General features: G+C 42.1%; 1 protein-coding gene across 1 annotated transcript in view; it reads right to left on the reverse strand.

The window, feature by feature from the left end:
* nckap1l (NCK associated protein 1 like) overlaps positions 1–25,013 on the reverse strand; it is a 40,262-nt gene that overhangs the window by 14,337 nt on the left and 912 nt on the right. The window contains exons 2-17 of the mRNA XM_067431245.1: positions 23,409–23,519; positions 22,644–22,736; positions 20,023–20,079; positions 19,779–19,921; positions 17,371–17,461; positions 16,905–17,042; positions 16,541–16,589; positions 14,265–14,421; positions 14,122–14,178; positions 12,417–12,513; positions 12,210–12,319; positions 11,499–11,631; positions 11,342–11,423; positions 9,374–9,432; positions 8,944–9,089; positions 2,126–2,258 (exon numbers count right to left, since the gene is read on the reverse strand). Of these exons, the coding sequence (XP_067287346.1) occupies positions 2,126–2,258; positions 8,944–9,089; positions 9,374–9,432; positions 11,342–11,423; positions 11,499–11,631; positions 12,210–12,319; positions 12,417–12,513; positions 14,122–14,178; positions 14,265–14,421; positions 16,541–16,589; positions 16,905–17,042; positions 17,371–17,461; positions 19,779–19,921; positions 20,023–20,079; positions 22,644–22,736; positions 23,409–23,519 (1,656 nt within the window). The remainder of the gene's footprint in view (positions 1–2,125; positions 2,259–8,943; positions 9,090–9,373; positions 9,433–11,341; positions 11,424–11,498; positions 11,632–12,209; positions 12,320–12,416; positions 12,514–14,121; positions 14,179–14,264; positions 14,422–16,540; positions 16,590–16,904; positions 17,043–17,370; positions 17,462–19,778; positions 19,922–20,022; positions 20,080–22,643; positions 22,737–23,408; positions 23,520–25,013) is intronic.

A 25,013-nucleotide genomic window follows, 5' to 3' on the forward strand; every position in this document is an offset into this window, starting at 1 on the left:
TATTCCTATGGGATCAGACCCTATTCCTATGAGATCAGACCATATTCCTCTGGGATCAGACTCTATTCCTCTGGGATCAGACCCTATTCCTCTTGGATCAGACTCTATTCCTCTGGGATCAGACCCTATTCCTCTGGGATCAGACTCTATTCCTATGAGATCAGACCCTATTCCTCTTGGATCAGACCCTATTCCTCTGGGATCAGACTCTATTCCTCTTGGATCAGACTTTATTCCTCTTGGATCAGACTCTATTCCTCTGGGATCGGACTCTATTCCTCTGGGATCAGACTCTATTCCTCTGGAATCAGACTCTATTGCTCTGGGATCAGACTCTATTCCTCTTGGATCAGACCCTATTCCTCTGGATGAGACACTAGTCCTCTGGGATCAGACCCTATTCCTCTGGATGAGACACTAGTCCTCTGGGATCAGACCCTATTCCTCTGGGATCAGACCCTATTCCTATGAGATCAGACTCTAGTCCTCTGGGATCAGACCATATTCCTCTGGGATCAGACTCTATTCCTCTGGGATCAGACCCTATTCCTCTGGGATCAGACTCTATTCCTCTTGGATCAGACTCTATTCCTCTGGGATCAGACTCTATTCCTCTTAGATCAGACTCTATTCCTCTTGGATCAGACTCTATTCCTCTTGGATCAGACTCTATTGCTCTTGGATCAGACTCTATTCCTCTGGGATCAGACCCTATTCCTCTGGATGAGACACTAGTCCTCTGGGATCATACCCTATTCCTCTGGATGAGACACTAGTCCTCTGGGATCAGACCCTATTCCTCTGGGATCAGACCCTATTCCTATGAGATCAGACTCTAGTCCCCTGGGATCAGACCCTATTCCTCTGGGATCAGACTATTTTCCTCTGGGATCAGACCCTATTCCTCTGGGATCAGACTCTATTCCTCTGGGATCAGACCCTATTCCTCTGGGATCAGACCCTGTTCCTCTTGGATCAGACTCTATTCCTCTTGGATCAGACCCTATACCTCTGGGATCAGACTTTATTCCTCTGGGATCAGACCCTGTTCCTCTTGGATCAAACTCTATTCCTCTGGGATCAGACTTTATTCCTCTGGGATCAGACCCTGTTCCTCTTGGATCAGACTCTATTCCTCTGGGATCAGACTCTATTCCTCTTGTATCAGACCCTATTCCTCTGGGATCAGGCCCTGTTCCTCTTGGATCAGACTCTATTTCTCTGGGATCAGACTTTATTCCTCTGGGATCAGACCCTGTTCCTCTTGGATCAGACTCTATTCATCTGGGATCAGACTCTATTCCTCTGGGATCAGACCCTATTCCTCTTGGATCAGACTCTATTCATCTGGGATCAGACTCTATTCCTCTGGGATCAGACCCTGTTCCTCTTGGATCAGACTCTATTCATCTGGGATCAGACTCTATTCCTCTGGGATCAGACCCTGTTCCTCTTGGATCAGACTCTATTCATCTGGGATCAGACTCTATTCCTCTGGGATCAGACTCTATTCCTCTGGGATCAGACCCTGTTCCTCTTGGATCAGACTCTATTCATCTGGGATCAGACTCTATTCCTCTGGGATCAGACCCTGTTCCTCTTGGATCAGACTCTATTCATCTGGGATCAGACTCTATTCCTCTGGGATCAGACCCTATTCCTCTTGGATCAGACTCTATTCTTCTGGGATCAGACTCTATTCCTCTGGGATCAGACCTTATTCCTCTTGGATCAGACTCTATTCCTCTTGGATCAGAATCTATAACTCTGGGATCAGACCCTATTCCTCTTGGATCAGACTCTATTCCTCTGGGATCATCAGAGCCTCTGAAGCCCTTCTTTTGAAACTGCATTAATTTGGACCTTCAACCGTTGGTTCCCATTGAAGTCCATTATGAGAAGAAAAATCCTGGAATGTTTTCCTCAAAAAAATTCATTTATTTTACACTGAAGAAAGACAGACATGAACATCTGGGATGAGATGGGGGCGAGGAAACTATCAGGAAATTGTAATTTTGATGCAAACTCATCCTTTAAAGCAATGCATTCGTAATGATGGCAATGAAGAAAATTCATCAAATCCCATAATTAGTGAAGTCCTCTTTCTGAGTGGGCCATTACTGACCTCTTCTGGGCACAGCGGATGCAGACTCTGGCTGAAGTGAGAGCAGACGAGCGGGAAGGCCATGAGGTAGCGCTGCATGGACACATCCTCACCGTTCAGAGAGAACATCTTCTCAAACACACGCGAGTGGAAGCTGAAAGATGAAATACACAGAGCTCAGTCACAGATGGCTCAGACGTCGGCCATCGTGCGATTCGGTCACTAAAGCACAGATCAAGCACTGGAAATTAACTATGGCATTAACCCTCTGGTAACCCTTCTGTAACTTAACATGTTTATTTTTGTTTGTTTGTTTGTAGATTGTTTACATCATCAGAATAGTACAAAACGTGTAGTAACACTTGCTGTGTAAAAAAATAAAATAAAAAAATACTAGACATGATTTAAAAATATTAAAAGGTCCTGAAAAACCATCACAGTTCACAGTCATTGGAGATGAATCTCCTTTAGTGGAAGCGTTCAGTACTGCGCCCAAACACACTCTCACTGACAGCTCATTTATTAAGAGATCAACCTCACATCTGGAACACAACCTGATTAGAGTCATGGCTTTGACTGTAGGGTAAGGCGTGTTTTGGAAAATATATATTTCATATACAATTTTTAAATAGTATTTTCTGCATTTCATAACAATAAATGTTAAATTCTGTAACTTTTCAAATTTACTTTTTCAAACTTTTCTTCACTTCAGCAATAAACTGAATAAATGGATTATAACTGCTGCATAAATGTAATATAGTAATCCCCTAAAATACAAAATATGAAATAAAAAACATTATTGTACTAAAATATAATTGAAATAAAAAGATTCTGCCATTTCTGACCAACACGTGAACAGCACCAGAGGGTTAAGTCAATAATATTCTAAAGTTATCATTTGCTCATGGTCATGAAATGAGTTATTCTAGTACACTCAAACCAAAACCATAAAACCCCTTTTCATCAAGAACCGATAAAGTTTGACATCAAATAGTTTTGAGACTTCCTGTTAGTGGCCAATGGCGTAAAGACGTGACTCCGGGGGCTCCTGCAGAAACTTTTTATAAAGACTATCAGGGTATTTTTTACCGACGCGGTGTGTACATATTTTGAGACCATAAAGCTTTTTTGATTGTATGAAGTGCCGACATGCCTCCGAAACCCAGAAATACAGACAACCAGACGGCACCGAGAACGCGGCCTAATGCAGGGGCTACATCCCCGGCCCAGCGTGATCCTGTCGGACCGCCGCCTCGCGACGCAGATGGCGTCGGTACCGCCGACACCGTCACAGTTCCAAATTTGGCTTTTGTGGACTTTAAGGCCGAACTTCTTATTGCTCTCCGAGAAGAGATGGTAGGCATTTTCAAGTCTGAGTTGCAGATAGCTATGACTGAACACTTATCCCAAATAAAGTCAGAATTACAAAATGTGAAAACGGAGCTGACGGCTAACCTAGCCGCTACAAAGTCTGACGTGGGTGAGCTAAGGGGGACTGTGATTGAGATGGAGGAATCGCTGTCAACTTGCACAGACGATGTGGCATACCTCAAAAGTAAAGTGGAGAGCCTGTCGAATAAAGTTCTGGCTCTTGAAAATAAATGTGACGATCTAGAAGGTAGATCCCGCCGCAATAACATCCGTATAATCGGGCTATCTGAGCAATGTGGCGCGATTACCGCGGCATCTACCTCCGCTCTGCTTAAGGAAGCGCTTAAACTGGATAAAGCGCCTCTTATTGATCGTGCTCATCGGTCCTTAAACCCCAAGCCCAAACCCGGAGAGCGGCCACGTCCCATAATCGCACGTTTACATTATTACGCAGATTGTGCCGACATCCTTCAACATGCCAGGGCCCAGCAGCGGATCAAGATTGGGGACTCTACAATCTCCATCTTCCCGGATCACACAGCCCGGACGGCGAGAGCACGCGCTGCCTTTAATGACGTTAGGAGGCAACTCAGGGACATTCCAGGTGTACGGTACGGTCTGATATATCCTGCTCTCCTCCGGATCACAACGAGTGGAGGTTTAACAAAGGATTTCACATCCCCTGGAGAGGCTGCTGTTTTTATCAAAACCCTTAAATAGCTATAGCTGATTCTGAGTGCCATCTGCCTACAAAATGACTTTGAGCGTTCATGTAACATCAAAGCGAATCTGACTTTGAGACATAAGTAACAGTGGCACCAACATTTTATTGTCTTGATAAGCAAATATCTTTCTCAGGATCACACAAGTTATATTGTTCTAGTTGAATGTATACCCTGTAATTTAAGGTACTTTTTTCACTATTGTGCGGGAGCTCCTGTTGAGTTTGGAGAAGTATGAAGAGGACTGTTAGGGCTAATACACGGAGTTTAGCTGTTCTGCTATTGACTCCTAGTGGAGTCTGCACCGGTATCCTATCGTTTGGGGATGGGGTAATAGTAGGTGCGGGGGAGGGGGGTTTGGGTTTATCCACTATTTCTGCCTTGTTCTTGTTCCTTTTTTTCTTTTTCTTTTTTTTTTCTCTCTCCCCTCTGTGTTGGAGGTCAAATTGTGGTTGCAATTCCGGTTATGATATAAACCAAACATGACAAGTACTAAAGCTTTAAATGCGAGATTTATCAGTTGGAATATCAAGGGTTTAGGGAGTGCTGTCAAACGCTCAAAGGTCTTCTCTCACTTAAAGCGCTTAAAGCCTGATATTGTTTTTTTGCAGGAAACACACATGCGAAATAATGACCAGACACGGTTGAGATGTCCCTGGGTTGCGGAGGTATTCCATTCCAGCTTTAATTCTAAGGCCAGAGGGGTTGCCATTCTGATTAGCAAATCAGTTCCATTTACACAGACCAAAATCATTTCTGACAAGGACGGCAGGTATTTGATCATTTTAGGCACTATATACCAGATTCCAGTTCTACTTATCAACGTATATGCACCAAATTTTGACAATCCTGGTTTTTTTAATAATCTGTTTAAGAAACTACCATCATTAAATGATGTATTTTTTATATTTGGCGGGGACATGAATTGTGCTGTGAATTCTCAGCTAGACCGTTCTAAAGTCAGCTTAAATCAGTCACAAATGGCTAGAACTCTCAGTAGCTTTATGTCCAACAACGGCTACATTGACCCCTGGAGGGTTCGTAATCCTACCGACAAACAATACTCCTTTTATTCACATGTGCACCAGACATTTTCCCGTATCGATTATTTTTTTATTGATACCAGACTGATGCCCAAAGTGACAGATATTCGTTATCATCCTATCATTATTTCAGATCACTCGCCTTTAACCTTGGACATTCAGTTCTCGTCTGAATCTCCTTACTACACCCACTGGAGATTTAACATATCTCTTTTGTCTGATGTCAAATTCCATAAATTTATCATAAGTACTATTGAGGATTTTATATCTCTCAACCAATCCGAATCGGAACCCATTTCTAAGACACTCCTGTGGGAATCTCTAAAGGCCTACTTACGGGGTCAGATTATTTCATATTCTGCTCATTTGAAGAAATTAAGAATGTCAACTATTCAGAAATTATCAGATGATCTGGAGTCTGTGGATCGACAGCTTGCCACTTCCACGTCTCCTGATTTATTAAAGCGGCGTGTAGTGCTGAAAACAGAGTTAGAATTGATTACAACTAATGAAGCAGAGCGGTTACTTCTACACTCTCGGGCCAAATACTACGAATATGGAGACAAATCTGGAAGATTATTAGCTCACCAAATGCGCCGACAAGCAGCCTCCCGTTTAATACCCCGTGTCAGAGATGAGTCGGGGACGCTGGTGGAGGAACCCGACCTTATTAATTCAGTATTTTCATCCTTTTACAAATCTTTGTATAGTTCTGAAATTCCATCGGACTTGACTGATATGGATGCGTTTTTGCAAGATCTAGACTTTCCGGATATGAGCACAGATGCAATTGATCAATTGGACTCTCCACTGACCACGCAAGAACTTTCATTGGCTCTACAAAATATGCAAAATAATAAGGCACCTGGGCCAGATGGGTTCCCTGTTGAATTCTTCAAGGCATTCCACAATCAACTCATTCCGCTGTTACATGGTGTTTATGTAGAATCTCTGTCAAATGGCTCTCTTCCTTTCACTTTAAGACAGGCTTCTATTAGTGTTCTTTTGAAAAAGGGCAAGGATCCCGAACTTTGTACTTCTTATAGACCTATCTCTTTGATGAATGTAGATACCAAGGTTCTCGCGAAAGCTTTGGCACGTCGTCTAGAGAAAGTGCTTCCAACAATTATATCTCAAGAGCAGACAGGCTTCATAAAAGGACGTCAGCTTTTTTATAATGTCCGTACATTATTAAATGTTATCTATACGAAAGGAGCTGCTGCCACTCCAGAAGTTGTAATCTCTGCTGACGCAGAAAAGGCGTTCGATAGAGTGGAATGGAGTTACTTGTTCGCAGTTTTGAGGAAATTTGGTTTTGGTAATGTTTTTATATCATGGATACGCCTTCTCTATACATTACCTTCCGTCAGTATTACAACTAATAACTTTCAATCTAGTTCTTTCCCTTTGAATCGTGGCTGCAGACAGGGTTGCCCTCTTTCTCCCCTTCTCTTTGCCCTTGCAATAGAACCTTTGTCCATTTATTTGAGATCGTTCCCCATTTTTAAGGGCATTACGCGTTCCCTTGTTGAATTCAAACTTTCTTTATATGCTGATGATCTGCTACTATATGTCACAAATCCAGTGGGGTCGTGCCCTGTTATTCTTTCTTTTTTTCATAGATTCGGTTCGTTTTCAGGATACAAGATCAATGTCTCGAAGAGCGAATGCTACCCGGTCAATGACCTAGCAATACAGCTTTCTCAATCTGATATTCCCTTCAAACTGAGTCCTTCAGGATTTAAGTATCTGGGGGTTCATGTGGCCAGGTCCTACAAGTCTCTTTATGCTGTAAACTTTTCTCCCTTATTGACTGAGATTAAGGCCGATTTCCAAAGATGGGGGCCCCTCCCTCTTTCCCTGATTGGTAGAATTAACGTGGTAAAAATGAATGTCCTCCCAAAACTACTGTTTCTTTTCCAGTGCATACCTATATTTTTATCTAAAAGTTTTTTCAAAAGCATTGATTCAATTATATCTCAATTTTTGTGGAATGGTAAGACACCTAGAGTTACGCTAAAAGTACTTCAGAATTGTAAATTTAACGGCGGCCTCTCTCTACCAAATTTCAAAGTTTATTATTGGGCTACAAATATAAGTAAAACTATGTTCTGGCTAGAACTGGTCAACATACCTTGGTGTCAGCTGGAAACACAATCATGTCCTTCATCCTCTTTAATGGCGATACTGGCTGGCGCGGCCTCAGTCAACCCCTCTGGCTTTACCAGCAACCCAGTGGTCATTTCCACATTAAAGATATGGTTTCAGTTTAGGAAGCATTTTAAATTTCTTACTCCTGCCATATCAAGTCCACTGTTGAGGAACTATGCGTTCAAACCTGCACTTACTGACTCTAATTTCACTCTATGGCATGATAAGGGTCTGAAATGTTTTAAGGATTTTTATAAAGACTGGGTTTTTTGTTCTTTTACAGATTTGATTAACGAGTTCAGCCTCCCACCTTCGCATCTTTTTAGGTATTTTCAAATTAGGAACTGTGTAAAATCTTTATTTTCTAACTTTCCACAACTTCCTCCGGAGCAGACATGGGACAGTCTTTTAAGATTGAATTGTTCACAAAGATCTTTAATTTCAAAAGTGTATGGTATTATCCAGTCCTATGATGATCATCTAACCACAAGGACGAGGGAGGCATGGGAGAAAGAGCTTGGTTTGGCCTTTGAGGTTGACTGGTGGGACTGTGTTTTAAATGGTATTCACAAAGCCTCAATCTGTGCCCGCTTGACCTTAATACAATTTAAAGTGGTGTTCAGATGTCACTTTTCTAAAACCCGACTTTCACAAATTTTCCCTAATATAGTTGATGTCTGTGACAAATGTTCTGGCTCGCCCTGTAATCTTGCACATATGTTTTTCTTCTGCCCAACTCTAGAAAATATATGGCAAACTTATTTCGACACAATGTCTAAAGTGCTCCTTAAGACCATTGATATCTCTCCGCATATAGCCATTTTTGGTACTCCTCAAGAATACCACCGCTTTTCTTCAGTGCAGTTGGAGGTCCTGGCTTTCACTTCTTTGATAGTGAGACGCCATCTCCTTCTTAACTGGAAAGCAACAATTGCCCCGTCCAACACACTTTGGATCACTGATGTCATGTCCTTTCTAAAACTGGAAAAAATAAGATACTCCAAACAAGGGAATCTCGCCAAATTTTACAATAAGTGGCAACCATTTATGCAATTTTTCCAGACTAACTAGGCTTCACTCCAACACACCCCTTTTTTTTTTTTTTTTTTTTTTTTTAACTGATTATTATTTTATTTAATTATTATTATTTGTTTTGTTTTTGTTTTTTATTTTTATCCTTTTTTTTTAATTTTTGTTTTTCTTTTTTTCTTTCATCTTTAAAAAAAAAAAAAAAAAAGTTGTACGCAAGTATGTTTGTTATTGTTATCCAAGTGCTGTCATTGTCCTTTGTGTGCATACCAATAAATATATGAAACAGAAATAGTTTTGATGCAGAAGCCTTGAAATGTAGAGCATAAGTCATACAGACTACAGTTATGATAATTTGATGATGCCTCTCATCACGAGTGTGTGTGTGTCTGTGTGTGTGTGTGTGTGTGTGTGTGTGTGTGTGTGTGTGTGTGTGTGTGTGTGTGTGTGTGTGTGTGTGTGTGTGTGTGTGTGTGTGTGTGTGTGTGTGTGTGTGTGTGTGTGTGTGTGTGTGCGCGCTCACCAGAGGATGGATAGATCGGCTGTCTCACAGAGGAGCTCGCTCACATTGTCCATCATTCTGGTGTGAAACTGGGCCATGTTCATGATCTTGGCCAGCTCAGGATAGTCCTTCAGTGCCAGGGCAGCTTTACCCACACTGGTGTACACCTGAGGAACACACACACACACACACACACACACACACACACACACACACACACACACACACACACACACACACACACGTTAGGTTTTTGTGAATTGTGGGGACTTTCCATAGGGGCAATGGATTTTACACTGTACAAACTGTACATTCTATCCCCTACACTGCCTCTAAACCTACCCAATACACACACACACACACACACACACGAATGTGTAAAATCATGATTCCCACTCTCATATGACTGATAGGCCTATGAATGCATGTAAAGGCTGAATGCGAGCCATACCTGCAGTCTCAACCAGTCCAGTCTGAACGGCTTCAGGTCAAATTCTTCTCCGGCATCCACTGTATAAACAACACCAGTGTTAAGAAATGTATGTAACAATTGGATCTGAATTCCTGCTGCATATTTTATTGAAAGGGAAAGTTCCCCCTTAAAGGAGAGTGTGATGTTTATGTGCAGGGTGTCCGAGATGTAGGTGTGTTTGTTTCTTCAGTAGAACACAAATTAAGATGTTTAACTCAGCCGTTGCTCGCATAATGCACGTCAATGGGGTGTATTTCTATGAGAGTAAAACACACACACAGACATACGAATCCATATTAAACCCTAAGGCTTGTGGAGACACATTGATGTCTTAAAGGGTTAGTTCACCCAAATATGAAATTAATGTCATTAATGACCCTAATGTAAGCCCTCGACACACACACACACGCACACCCTCGTCATCAGTGAGGAACCTGGGTGTGCTCTTTGATACCAATCTTTCATTTGAAAGCCACGTTTCTAGCATCTGTTAAACCGCATTCTACCATCTTAAAAATATATCTAAATTACGGCACATGCTCTCATGGCAAAATGCTGAACAGTTAGTCGATGCGTTCATGAGCTCAAGGCTAGATTACTGTAATGCTCTACTGGGTGGTTGCCCTGCTCGCTTAATAAACAAACTCCAGCTGGTCCATGATAGATAGATAGATAGATAGATAGATAGATAGATAGATAGATAGATAGATAGATAGATAGATAGATAGATAGATAGATAGATAGATAGATAGATAGATAGATTATTGTAATGCTCTACTGGGTGGTTGCCCTGCTCGCTTAATAAACAAACTCCAGCTGGTCCATGATAGATAGATAGATAGATAGATAGATAGATAGATAGATAGATAGATAGATAGATAGATAGATAGATAGATAGATAGATAGATAGATAGATAGATAGATAGATAGATAGATTATTGTAATGCTCTACTGGGTGGTTGCCCTGCTCGCTTAATAAACAAACTCCAGCTGGTCCAAACCGCAGCAGCTCGAGTTCTTACTAGAACCAGGAAGTATGATCATATTAGTCCAGTTCTGTCAACACTGCACTGGCTCCCTATTAAACATCGCAGACATTTTAAAATCCTGCTTATTACTCAAAGCACTAAATAGTTTAGCTCCAGTACTTAAGCGAGCTCTTAACACATTATACTCCATCACGTCCATTGAAAAACCTGTCTCCGGCGCAATAACTCCGATCTTTCATTTATTCATATTCGTGTGTAATCGACGCGCCATCCTAAATAAACCCGTCTCTTGGGTGATACCCAAAATTTTTTGAATATTCTGATCTAATATGATTTCTGAGCTGTGCGGTGTCCAGAATAATAATCCTCCGCTGTGTGTTAATAGGCCAGAGGAGAACTGAGTCTGGTTTCTCTAAGGTTTATTTTTCTCCATCATGCCCTGATGGAGTTCCTTTGGTCGCCTTTGGCTTGGCTTGCTCAGTTGGGGACACTAACATTAAAACTTTATCAGTGATCTGCCAACATTGTCTCTCTATGATAAATTAAAATAAGCTGATAACATCACTGTTTACTCCAGAACGACTGTACAGCCCAATCTAATTCTGCTGCAGTATTGTCCTGTTTAACACTGAAGCTGCTTTGAAACAATCGGCATTGGAAAAGAGAGAGTGATATAAATAAAGCTGATTGATTGACATTGCACAGATGGCAACCTATCACGGCCCCACGCTTGAGTTCACTGAGCTCCTGAGAGCGACCCATTCTTTCACTAATGTGTGTAGAAGCGTCTGCAGGCCGAGAGCTGGAGTTATACACCTGTGGCCATGAAGAGATCGAACACCTGAACTCAGTGATCTGGAGGAGCGGCACAATACTTCTGGCAATATAGTGTGTGTGCTTTGCTTTGTGTGCTTTGTGTTCAGAGAATATACTCAATCGTATGGTAGAAAGAACTCACAGTGCTTGAGACTCATCGCAGACAGAGTGGAGACGAATGATGACATGAGCACCGATTCTTCCTCCGGGCAGACACACATGCCCTGAAACCAGAAGATGCAAAAACTGCTTAGAAACCTTCTGATAGAAATGCATTTCTGTGTGTTTGTGAACAGTACCTGTATGGTGTCATTGAGCACCAGAGCGTCATACTGAGACAGATACTGCAGATGGTATCGCTGAATAATGTATCTGTGTTGAGCCAGCAGAGCTCGCAGACGCTCCATGAAGAACAGCAGCTCGGCCATCTGTCTGTGTAGACACATTTAAAGGGTTAGTTCCCCCAAAAATGTAAATGGTGTGATTAATTCCTCCTGTGGTTGGCCAGCCGTCAGACCTCCGCTCATCTTCACACACAGATGAAGATATTAGTGTTGAAATCCGATGGCTCAGAAAGGCCTTCATTGACACCAATGTCATTTCCTCTCTCAAGACCCATAAAGGCACTAAAGACGTCGTTACAAAGCCCATCTCACTACAGCGGCTCTACAATCATTGATGAAGAGGCCAGAAGAGTTTAGATGACTAAATAACGACTTATATGGTGATGGGCGATTTCAAAACAAAGCTGCGAACCGTTATGAATCAGTGAATCGATTCATGATTCGGATCGCGTGTCAAACTGCTGAAATCACGTGACTTTGGCGATCCGAATCATGAATCGATGTGGCGAAGGGGGCGTGGTTCTGCGAGGTCTGCAGCGGGAGAGAGAGCTCAGACCTCGCAGAACCACTCCCCCTTCGCCACATAAATCTTTAGGAAAGATGTTTTCAGATCTTAGGAAGGAGTGCACAAGTTTGAGTTGCTGGTGTACTGAAGGGGAAACTCACGAGTCTGCAAAATCCTCCGGAGTCTTGGTTTTTGGGATGTTGTCAGCGTGCCGCGCCAGCCAGAGCACTTCATCCCGAGAGAACGACAGTGCCATAAACACAAATAACGCCTGAAAACCAGAGGAGTTCATAACACAGAGAGAGTACGTCGTAAACATGCACATCAAAAATAGCAAAACAAACTAAAGTGAGAAGAATGATTGAAACCTTGGGTCCGAGCAGAGCCGGCTCATCCTCCAAAACTTTGGTCAGTTCCTTCAGAGCATTTCTCAGGAAGCTGCGCTTCTCTCTCCGCACGGCCCCGCTGCAGAAACAGAGACAATCAACACACACACACACACACACACACACACACACACACACACACACACACACACACACACACACACACACACACACACAGACAGACAGACACACACACACACACACACACACACACACACACACACACACACACACACACACTTCAGGATGTAATACCGAATATATATATATATACACTCACCTAAAGGATTATTAGGAACACCTGTTCAATTTCTTATTAATGCAATTATCTAATCAGCCAATCCCATGGCAGTTGCTTCAGTGCATTTAGGGGTGTGGTCCTGGTCAAGACAATCTCCTGAACTCCAAACTGAATGTCAGAATGGGAAAGAAAGGTGATTTAAGCCGTTTTGAGCGTGGCATGGTTGTTGGTGCCAGACGGGCCGGTCTGAGTATTTCACAATCTGCTCAGTTACTGGGATTTACACACACAACCATTTCTAGGGTTTACAAAGAATGGTGTGAAAAGGGAAGAGCATCCAGTATGCAGCAGTCCTGTGGGAGAAAATGCCTTGTTGATGCTCGAGGTCAGAGGAGAATGGGCCGACTGATTCAAGCTGATAGAAGAGCAACTTTGACTGAAATAACCACTCGTTACAACCGAGGTATGCAGCAAAGCATTTGTGAAGCCACAACACACACAACCTTGAGGCGGATGGGCTACGACAGCAGAAGACCCCACCGGGTACCACTCATCTCCACTACAAACAGGAAAAAGAGGCGACAATCTGCACAAGCTCACCAAAATTGGACAGTTGAAGACTGGAGAAATGTTGCCTGGTCTGATGAGTCTCGATCTCTGTTGAGACATTCAGATGGTCGAGTCAGAATTTGGCGTAAACAGAATGAGAACATGGATCCATCATGCCTTGTTCCCACTGTGCAGGCTGGTGGTGGTGGTGTAATGGTGTGGGGGATGTTTTCTTGGCACACTTTAGGCCCCTTAGTGCCAATTGGGCATCGTTTAAATGCCACGGCCTACCTGAGCATTGTTTCTGACCATGTCCATCCCTTTATGACCACCATGTCCCCATCCTCTGATGGCTACTTCCAGCAGGATAATGCACCATGTCACAAAGTGAATCATTTCAGACTGGTTTCTTGAACATGCCATTAAGTTGACTGTACTAAAATGGCCGCCACAGTCCCCAGATCTCAACCCAATAGAGCATCTATGGGATGTGGTGGAACGGGAGCTTCGTGCCCTGGATGTGCATCCCACAAATCTCCATCAACTGCAAGATGCTCTCCTATCAATATGGGCCAACATTTCTAAAGAATGCTTATAGCAGCTTGTTGATCAATGCCACGGAGAATTAAGGCAGTTCTGAAGGTGAAAGGGTCAAACACAGTATTAGTGTGTGTTCCTAATAATCCTTTAGGCTAGTGTATATATATATACACACACACACACACACTGGTAAGTCGTCACCCTTTAGTGCTTTACACAATATAGTTTGTTTCACAGCAGTTCACAGCACCACATTCATATTCTTCTGAGCTTCTCTAACAGCCAATAGTGTCACTATCATCAGTGTTAATTCAGGTCAATAACTGTAAAACACAACAGTTTGCTTCAGATGCTTACCAGTTAGCAATGACATACTCTTTACATTCTTTGATGTCAGGAATGCGTTTACTGTACCTGGAAAGAAAATGAGAAGATTAATTGTTTACAGGATAAGCACTCAAGTGAACACTTGTGATGGAGCATTAGAATGCATGCGTTACCCTTTGAGACTGTCGAAGAAGTCCTCGGAGAGCTTGTGTATGTTGAGGACCTCGTCTCTGACGACTGTGATGAACAAACCGCTCCGCAGGGCCATCTTCCACAGACTCTGAGAACCTGCGTTAGTGTTCAGACTGCTGTGGCAGAGCAGGAACCCCACTGACGGCAGAGCACAACACGCATCAATACACACACACACTCTCTCTCAAACACACACACACACACACACACACACACACACACACACATACACACACACACATACACACACACACACACTCTCTCTCTCACACACACACACACATACACACACATACACATACACACACACACACACACACACACACAAACACACACATCAATACACACACACACACACACACTCATGCTGTGTTTCCATAATTTATGTGGATTTTCCACACATGGCTGGGTTTGTGTTATGACATGCACTGTTAACTTTGTGATCTTATATAGATAGGTTTGTGCCTTTCCAAATCATGTCCAATCCACTGAACTGACCACAGGGGGACTCCAGTCAAGCTGTAGAAACATCTGAAGGATGATCAGTGGAAACAGGAGGACCTGCGCTCAGTGTTGAGAGTCATGGCAAAGGCTTGGAATACTGATGGACATGGAATTTCTTATAAATTGATAAAGATTTCAAACAAGCTGCTTTCACGTTGTCATTATGGGGTGTTGTTTGTAGAATAGAGGGAAACAATAATGAATTTAATCCATTTTGAAATAAGGCTATAACAAACTGTGGGGAAAGTGAAGCACTGAGAACAAATATTGCATTAGGCACATTGATGACACATGCAACTAACTAACTTCTGCCACTAACTAACTTCTGTGACTAACTAAACCCTGCCACTAACTAACCCCTACCACTAACTAACCTCTACCACTAACTAACCCCTACCACTAACTAATCTCTGCCACTAACTAACCTCTGCCACTAACTAACCCCTACCACTAACTAATCTCTGCCACTAACTAACCTCTGCCACTAACTAAAACCCTGCCACTCACTAACCTCTGCCACTAACTAAACCCTGCCACTAACTAACCTCTGCCACTAATTAACCTCGGCCACTAACAAACCCCTACCACTAACTAACTTCTGTCACTAACTAAACCCTGTCACTAACTAAACCCTGCCACTAACTAACCTCTGCCATTAACTAACCTCTGCCACTAACTAACCTCTGCCACTAACTAACCTCTGCCACTAACTAAACCCTGCCACTAACTAACCTCTGTCACTAACTAACCTCTGTCACTAACTAACCCCTGTCACTAACTAACCTCTGTCACTAACCTGCCATTAACTATCCTCTGTCACTAACTAACCTGCCACTAACTAACCTCTGTCACTAACTAACCCCTGTCACTAACTAACCTGTCACTAACTAACCCCTGTCACTAACCTGCCACTAACTAACCTCTGTCACTAACTAACCCCTGTCACTAACCTGCCACTAACAAACCTCTGTCACTAACTAACCCCTGTCACTAACCTGCCACCAACTAATCTCTGTCACTAACTAACCTCTGCCACTAACTAACTTCTGCCGCTAACTAACCTCTGTCGCTAATTAACCTCTGCCACTAACTAGCCTCTGTCACTAACTAACCTCTGTCACTAACTAACCCCTGCCGCTAACTAACCTCTGTCAGTTACTAACCTCTGCCATTAACTAACCTCTGTCACTAACTAACCTCTGTCACTAACTAAACCCTGCCACTAACTAAACCCTGCCACTAACTAACCTCTGTCACTAACTAACCTCTGTCACTAACTAAACCCTGCCACTAACTAAACCCTGCCACTAACTAACCTCTGCCACTAACTAAACCCTGCCACTAACTAAACCCTGCCACTAACTAACCTCTGTCACTAACTAACCTCTGTCACTAACTAAACCCTGCCACTAACTAAACCCTGCCACTAGCTAACCTCTGTCACTAACCTGTCACTAACTAACCTCTGTCACTAACTAACCTCTGTCACTAACTACTAATGCTGACCTTCGCATTTCTCCACTGATCTGAGAAATCAGTGGCAGATGAAGAGATAAAATGTTCATCTGAGAACTTTGGTTGGTCAACAGAGATGTTCGTTCCCTCAGATGTAGTGTGTGTGTGTGTGTGTGTGTGTGTGTGTGTGTGTGTGTGTGTGTGTGTGTGTGTGTGTGTGTGTGTGTGTGTGTGTGCGTGCGTGCGTGCATGCGTGTGTGTGTGTGTGTAGAGTGGAAGATGAAGCAGTGACACTCACGGAGGATCCAGCGCTCCATCACCTCCATTGACAGATACTCGCAGGCCATCTATAAACAGAGATTACTGTCAGCGCACCCCTGAGGCGGTCCTGATGTGTGTGTGTGTGTGTGTGTGTGTGTGTGTGTGTGTGTGTGTGTGTGTGTCCTGATATGTAGGTGTGTGTGTGTGTGTGTGTGTGTGTGTGTGTGTGTGTGTGTGTCCTGATATGTAGGTGTGTGTGTTTGTGTGTGTGTGTGTGTGTGTGTGTGTGTGTGTGTGTGTGTGTGTGTGTGTGTGTGTGTGTGTCCTGATGTGTACATATGGTGGGTGTGTGTGTGTGTGTGTGTGTGTGTGTGCGTGCGTGTGCGTGTGCGTGTACGTACGGTGTCGCAGCAGGCCGGGCTGAGCATGGTGGCAGGAGAGGCCAGTAGGGACAGAAGCTGAGCGCCGCGCCATTGGTCAGCTGAGAGATTCCTCCGCGGATACACCAGATGCAGCGAGAGAAGAGCCTCCGTCACAGACTGACACACACACACACACAAACACACACACACACACACACACACAACTTGAATTTACAGCCCGCACATTCATACTTACTCTGTAACTACACAGATAATTACACCTTAGTTAAAAAATACTTATAGTATAAATAATTTGTTAATTTACCCCTTTAATCCCGCAATATTACATATTGTTCCCATATACCTACACAAACTTATTTTATAGTTACACTATAATTAACAAAAGTTATGCTGTAAATTCACTTTAAATATGCAGTACTTGCCAGGCCCTTATAAAGGCCTTACGGTCCCTCTACCGCGCCGCGTGTTGATGAGCCGGACTGACCTTAGTGTGCGGACCGAACTCCTCCGACAGTTTCCTCCAGGGATGATCGTACTCCAAGAACATCTGCCCAAGCCGAGGGTACGAGGGGTCGCTGTACGACACATATCACACACAATCAGAATTATTTTTTATTCAAGCTAATAATTATATTAGCTTATCAAGCTTCCATATGAAACAGAACAGAATGCAGTTATGTGTAAGTTTCAAATTTAAATATTTTATTCAGAATTCAACATAGATGACATATCAAATGTTTAAACTGAGAAAATGTATAATTTTAAGGGGAAAATAAGTTGGCATCAACATATTCCAAAAAAAGTTGTGCCGTGGTCATGTTTCCCCCTGTGTGTCATCCCCTCTTCTGTTTATATCAGTCTGCAAACGTCTGGGCACTGAGGAGACGAGCTGCTCAAGTTTAGGAATAGGAATGTTGGCCCATTCTTGTCTAACACAGGCTTCTAGCTGCTCAACTGTCTTAGGTCTTCTTTATCGCATCTTCCTCTTTATGATGCGCCAAATGTTTTCTAATGGTGAAAGATCTGGACTGCAGGCTGGCCATTTCAGTGCTTATTGTTCTATAAAAATAATCTTTTTTCTGATTGAAATCTTGTTTCTTGTTTCCGTCCCAATCAGAAATAAGATTATTTTTCTCACCCCATTGGCAGATCATTTTGCCTGTTTAAAGCAAAAACTTTTTGCTTTAAAAAAATAACATTAATAAAATAACATTTTATATTTATTTTTAACAAAATAAGAAAAAATATCTTGTCATTTTACATGTCTAGTAAATGCCTCTTGATTTAAGAATATTTAGATATTTGGACTGGAAACAAGAAAAAAATACAAAATAAGAAGGGCATTTTTTGCGGTGTACATGGGAAACAGAAAAGAAGTCGGAAAATGGAGAACAAAGGAAGCAGGAACAGAACACAAGGAAACAATGAAATATATATGAAAAGCCTATAACACAGAATATGATGACCGTTACACTGGGGCTGCGTCCGTAATCACACACTCGCTTGAGCAGGAATTTATTTTGAATAAGACTGCTCTTTAAGTATATCTAAATTACGGCACATGCTCTCAGTGCCAAATGCTGAACAGTTAGTCGATGCGTTCATGAGCTCAAGGCTAGATTACTGTAATGCTCTACTGGGTGGTTGCCCTGCTCGCTTAATAAACAAACTCCAGCTGATAGATAGATAGATAGATAGATAGATAGATAGATAGATAGATAGATAGATAGATAGATAGATAGATAGATAGATAGATAGATAGATAGATAGATAGATAGATAGATAGATAGATAGATAGATAGATAGATAGATAGATAGATAGATAGATTATTGTAATGCTCTACTGGGTGGTTGCCCTGCTCGCTTAATAAACAAACTCCAGCTGGTCCAAACCGCAGCAGCTCGAGTTCTTACTAGAACCAGGAAGTATGATCATATTAGTCCAGTTCTGTCAACACTGCACTGGCTCCCTATTGAACATCGCAGACATTTTAAAATCTTGCTTATTACTTACAAAGCACTAAATGGTTTAGCTCCAGTACTTAAGCGAGCTCTTAACGCATTATACTCCATCACGTCTATTGCGGTCTCTAAACTCTGGCCAGTTGATCATACTTAGAATATCTAAATCAACTGCAGGCGGTCGATCCTTTTCCTATTTAGCTCCTAAACTCTGGAATAGTCTTCCTAGCATTGTTCGGGAAGCAGACACACTCTGTCAGTTTAAATCTAGACTAAAAACACATCTCTTTACTATGGCATACACACAGAACATTATTAACTCTCATTATTCAGATCAATTGACTGATTGTTCGGCTGCATTAACTAGGTCAGCCGGAACCGGGAACACTTCCCATAACACCTGATGTACTCGTTACATCATCAGAAGAGCGGCATCTACACTAATGTTAGTCTCTCTGTTTATCCCGAGGTTTACTGCAGTCCAGATCCAGGCTGTGTCCGGATCAGATGGTGGACCTGCACCATATAATATAAGTTGAACTGACTTCCTGACCTGGGTCCTAGTTAGTCAAGGTTTAGCTCTAAGACTATGTGCCAAATTACTAGAGAGAAGAGCAGCACCAGCCCAGGAGGGATGAATATCTCTTCAACAGGTCAGGTCTGCCAAAAGCTAGAGTCTCTGAACCCTATGTTATTTTGCAGACACCACTTAGACAACCAGCCATTGAGTGATGATAATCTGCTAACTATCTCATCACTGCTTTTAAGGTTTACTGCAGTCAGCCGGATCTGGATCAGATGATGGACCCGGATATGACCAAAACATCCCTGGTGTGTGTGTTGTGAATTCAGACACACTTCTTATGCCACATACAGTTTTTCACACACTATATAGAAGGGAAGTGTGTCTAATGGGTGGTCACATGTTACCTGTTTCCGTTCGACAGCTCAAACGCACAGTTATACATTCCCACAATCAGCTTCTTGTCATCGATGCGGGACAGCATGTAAATCACCGAGGCGTAGGTGACGATCAGATCCAGGTAGTTCTTCGTGAAGTCAAAATTTATAGCCTAAAAGTGTTTATGTCCCCAGATGAGGGTTAGGGTTAGGGTTAGGTATAAAACATGAATATCGGCCTCATTTTTTAGTTCTGTTCAAGAGTCAAACTCACGATGTTAAAGAAGCACTGGCAGGCGTCGATTGTGTTCAGCAACTCATAAACATGATCCTAAAGACAAAACATGCATGAATTAATCAATAATGCTGATAATGCTTTTCTTATGTTATGGGACTTTTTCTCTCTTTCAGACCTCACAGGTTATACTAAGGTAACTTTTTTGGTAACATTTTAGAATAACGGTTATTAGTTAACATGAACTATTAATGAACTGCACTTATAAAGCATTTATTTATCTTTGTTAAAGTTAATTTCAGCATTTACTAATGCATTATTAAAATCTTGTTAACATTAGTTAATGCACCGTGAACTAACGTGAACAAACCATGAACAGCTGGATTTATGTTAACTAATGTTAACAAAGATGAACAAATACAGTTCATTTGTTGTTGTTTTTTGTTTTTTTGCAAGATACATACACTTTCATTCTCTTTTAAAGGGGCATATTATACAAAATGTACTGTTAGTGTTTGAATCCACCCTATATTGGTACAAATCCACCCACTTATTTATTATATTCCCTATGTAGCAGGGTGAGGTTCCCTCCCCTGTATTTATAGTGACGGCCAATCAGCATTTGAGGCCTGTCTATTTAAAACCCTGCGTCCGCTACCTGAGGATGCGTCGTTTCAAGCTCCACCCCCATGGCGAGGGTGCGCCACCACTCAGTGAGGGGGTGTTTGGTCTGCAGCCCTGCGGTGTGTGTTTGTGTGTGTGTGTGTGTAGGCTGTTGTTATGTGTAGGTAAGCTAAATTCTATTGTTTGTCCGTGTTAATATGGTGTTTGTAGTAACTTGCGTTCATTCAATTCCAGTGGTTTTAATGTAAATACGTGTGAGCCGCGGTGATTCGTGCTTAGGGTTGGGCATCGAGAACCGGTTCTAACTTGGAACCGTTTAAAGAATAACGATTCCATTGGAATCGTTTAGAAAATTTATTTTGGGTTCCGATCTTCGGTTCCAAACGCGCAAGATTTGGTTTCCATGGCCACCTGATTTCCAGTGCTTGCGCGTCCGCTTGTTCTTTTAGTCATGGAAGCCCGGTAAGCGGCTCTAAAGTGTGGATTTATTTCACTTTTAAAAGCCTGGGTCGGCACAGTGCAACTAGTGTTGTCAAAAATATCGATACTGAAATATCTGAAAAGATACGATAGCCTGCTCAGCCTACACAATCGATCCCAGCTGCTCTCCTCTCCGACTGACAGCGAGTTGACACGCAGCCGCATATTCTCATTCAGCCCGGTTAACCTCTGAACACGACGGGCACGCGTTCTGCTGGACTTTTCCTTACGACAGCGTGTTAGTGTTAGTGTGTGTGATCGGTCTGAATTTCGCGCGGGATTGCACATAATTCTACGAATCCCCGCAGATTTCAAGCTTACATCTGAAGCGCACACACACACATAGCCTACCGTAATAAAGCCGCCCCTGACATACAATGCTTCTTTTTCCAGCTTATTATTGGTCAAATACAATCAACCAAATTCTCAGTGCACATTTTGAACAGTATGTAAACACAGTCTTAAACAATTCAGGAAGAAATAAAGAAAGAGTAACAGGAACAGTTCAGGATCCATGAGTGCGGCAGCTCTTAAAGGGACCGCAGTCATTTGTTATTCAAAGTCAAACTACAAAAAGACAAACGATCACACTGCTCTTGACTGATCAACTTGTCTAACTTTAATGGTTTTATATGAAAATATTTTTTTGCAAAAAACATTATCCAATGTTATTTTAAATTTATTTCTTACCTGAATGTTAGACCTACCTGAAAAAATAAAGCAGTCTATTTTATTTATATATTTTATTCTATTGTATTTATTGGTGTTGTTTTTTGTAATATGTAACTTTGTTTATTCAATTTACCATTCAAAATCAAGCTTTTACAACCCCGTTGTAAAAAATACATTGAGTTAACAAATATTTGTGAGATAATTTTAATATTAATTGATCAATGTTTATATATGAGAAAAAGCTTAAAAGCTTTATCATATAAAGGGATCTCTTCAGAAGAAATGTTTGATTGCCTAGACTTTCAAAAGACAATTATATAAAAAATATCTAATAGATAGTATATGCATCGTTTTTCCCCCGTTGTATTGAAAATAGCATTGAATATCGATGTGATATGTTTTGACTCCACCCTCAAAGAATCGGAATCGAGAATCGAAAAGAACCGGAATCGAAAGTAAGAATCGGAATCGGAATCAGAATCGTTCAAATCAAAACGATGCCCAACCCTATTCGTGCTGTGAGTAGAGCTATGCCTTTCCGTGACAATCAGTCGGTACGTATGGTTATCCTTTTTGATTAACGTTTCAGTTAAGTGAGCTAATCAATTGTTGTTTTAGCAAGAGAATCAGTTCCTTCACCGACGAGATATTTCACCGGATATTTTCATTTTTTAACGTTTGATTTCTGTTCAGATTTTCTTTCATCGTGTTGTTGTTGTTGTTTTGTTTTGTTACAGGAGCTGGGAGTTTCTGGAGAGTAACGTCCTGCTACCATAGTGTGGTTTACACACTTAGTGCTGTGTGTTTTCAAGCACATGTAATAGAGTTTTTTCTCAGTGAATGCAGCAGAGGAGCTTGTTGGGATCAGTTGTGAATGCTCTTACTCTGAACTCCATGATGTCGATGAAGGACTCGTAGTAACTGTGCAGACCGTCCAGAACGGCCGTCTTCTGCTTTTGGATGCTGCCCAGATGTTGCTGCAGAAACATGAGATGGAACAAGAAAATATTAGTAACTTACTGAGTATAAATTAACTTTGCAAATACGTGTCAAATTATTCTACTACTCTGCAAAACATGCTCTTCTTATTTAGTTTTTTTTTCTTGTCTCCAGTCTAAATATCTAAAAATTCTTAAATCAAGATTAATTGACTAGATAAGTAAAATTACATAAGATATTTCCCTTAAACTAAAAATCAAAATTAAGTGAGTTTTTGCTTAAAACAGGCAAAATGATCTGACAATGGGGTGAGAAAAATAATCTTATTTCTGATTGGGACGGAAACAAGAAACAAGATTTCAATCACTTCATTTAGATTTTATTTTCAACAAAACAAGAAAAAATATCTTGGCATTTTACTGATCTAGTAAATACATTTAAGAATGTTTAGATATTTAGACTGGAAACAAGACAAAATTACTGAGTAATAAGAGCATTTCTGCAGTGTAACCCTAACAGTCTACTAATATTGAAATAAGATTTAGTTGACAAAATAAGTTACTTATTTTATATTCATGCATTGTAAAAAAAATATAAAAAATAAAAACCATTTAGGTCTCCACTTGAAAATGTTCTAGTGACTGATTACATCTACATTTTTCAGTTGGCCAATTGAATTTCTGTGAATTGATGTAATCTATAATACTCACACTGCCTCCTCTGAAGTCAATGTTGGGGAATTTTCTGTTGATGTATTTGGTGGCCGACTCCATGCTTTTATCAGTGAAGTATGACGGTCTTCGCTTTGGGTCTGTGCATACCTGGAGAAACATGTACATTAGCCAAAACACAAACACAAGGGACATTGCTCCAGTTTATTCCATGATGAATGATGGCTCATTATTGTACTCTTTAAAAAAAAGACCAAGCCAAACCAGCTTCTGCCATCACGCCGGTGTAGCTTATTATATTTCAGATTAGTTTGCACCAAACCTGGGTTTTAGGCGCCATGAACATGGCTCAGCTTTTAGCAGTGTTTATCCTCATAGTAAGTAACCAATTATGTTCTGGACAAGCTCTCAGCCTGCTACAGTAGCCACTCCCCTAACTCTCAGCCTGCTACAGTAGCCACTCCCCTAACTCTCAGTCTGCTACAGTAGCCACTCCCCTAACTCTCAGCCTGCTACAGTAGCCACTCCCCTAACTCTCCTCCTGTTACAGTAGCCACTCCCCTAACTCTCAGCCTGCTACAGTAGCCACTCCCCTAACTCTCAGTCTGCTACAGTAGCCACTCCCCTAACTCTCAGCCTGTTACAGTAGCCACTCCCCTAACTCTCAGCCTGCTACAGTAGCCACTCCCCTAACTCTCCTCCTGTTACAGTAGCCACTCCCCTAACTCTCAGCCTGCTACAGTAGCCACTCCCCTAACTCTCAGCCTGCTACAGTAGCCACTCCCCTAACTCTCAGCCTGCTCCAGTAGCCACTCCCCTAACTCTCAGCCTGCTACAGTAGCCACTCCCCTAACTCTCAGCCTGTTACAGTAGCCACTCCCCTAACTCTCAGCCTGTTACAGTAGCCACTCCCCTAACTCTCCTCCTGCTACAGTAGCCACGCCCCAAACTCTCAGCCTGTTACAGTAGCCACTCCCCTAACTCTCCTCCTGCTACAGTAGCCACTCCCCTAACTCTCCTCCTGCTACAGTAGCCACTCCCCTAACTCTCCTCCTGTTACAGTAGCCACTCCCCTAACTCTCAGCCTGTTACGGTAGCCACTCCCCTAACTCTCCTCCTGCTACAGTAGCCACTCCCCTAACTCTCCTCCTGCTACAGTAGCCACGCCCCAAACTCTCAGTCTCCTACAGTAGCCACTCCCCTAACTCTCCTCCTGCTACAGTAGCCACTCCCCTAACTCTCCTCCTTCTACAGTAGCCACTCCCCTAACTCTCCTCCTTCTACAGTAGCCACTCCCCTAACTCTCCTCCTGCTACAGTAGCCACTCCCCTAACTCTCAGTCTCCTACAGTAGCCACTCCCCTAACTCTCCTCCTGCTACAGTAGCCACTCCCCTAACTCTCCTCCTGCTACAGTAGCCACTCCCCTAACTCTCCTCCTGCTACAGTAGCCACTCCCCTAACTCTCCTCCTTCTACAGTAGCCAGTAGTTGTTTTGATTTGTACCTGGGAGGCTTAATGTTTACACTTTTGAAGGACAATAACCCGTTAATGACATACTAATTATAGTCATGATCAATACACAATAGAATTGATTTCAAATAAAGTCTCAAGCACAACAAACTAATAATGTTTCTGTCAGACAT

Source organism: Pseudorasbora parva, chromosome 22 (genome assembly GCF_024679245.1).
Source record: "Pseudorasbora parva isolate DD20220531a chromosome 22, ASM2467924v1, whole genome shotgun sequence".
Taxonomy (NCBI): domain Eukaryota; kingdom Metazoa; phylum Chordata; class Actinopteri; order Cypriniformes; family Gobionidae; genus Pseudorasbora; species Pseudorasbora parva.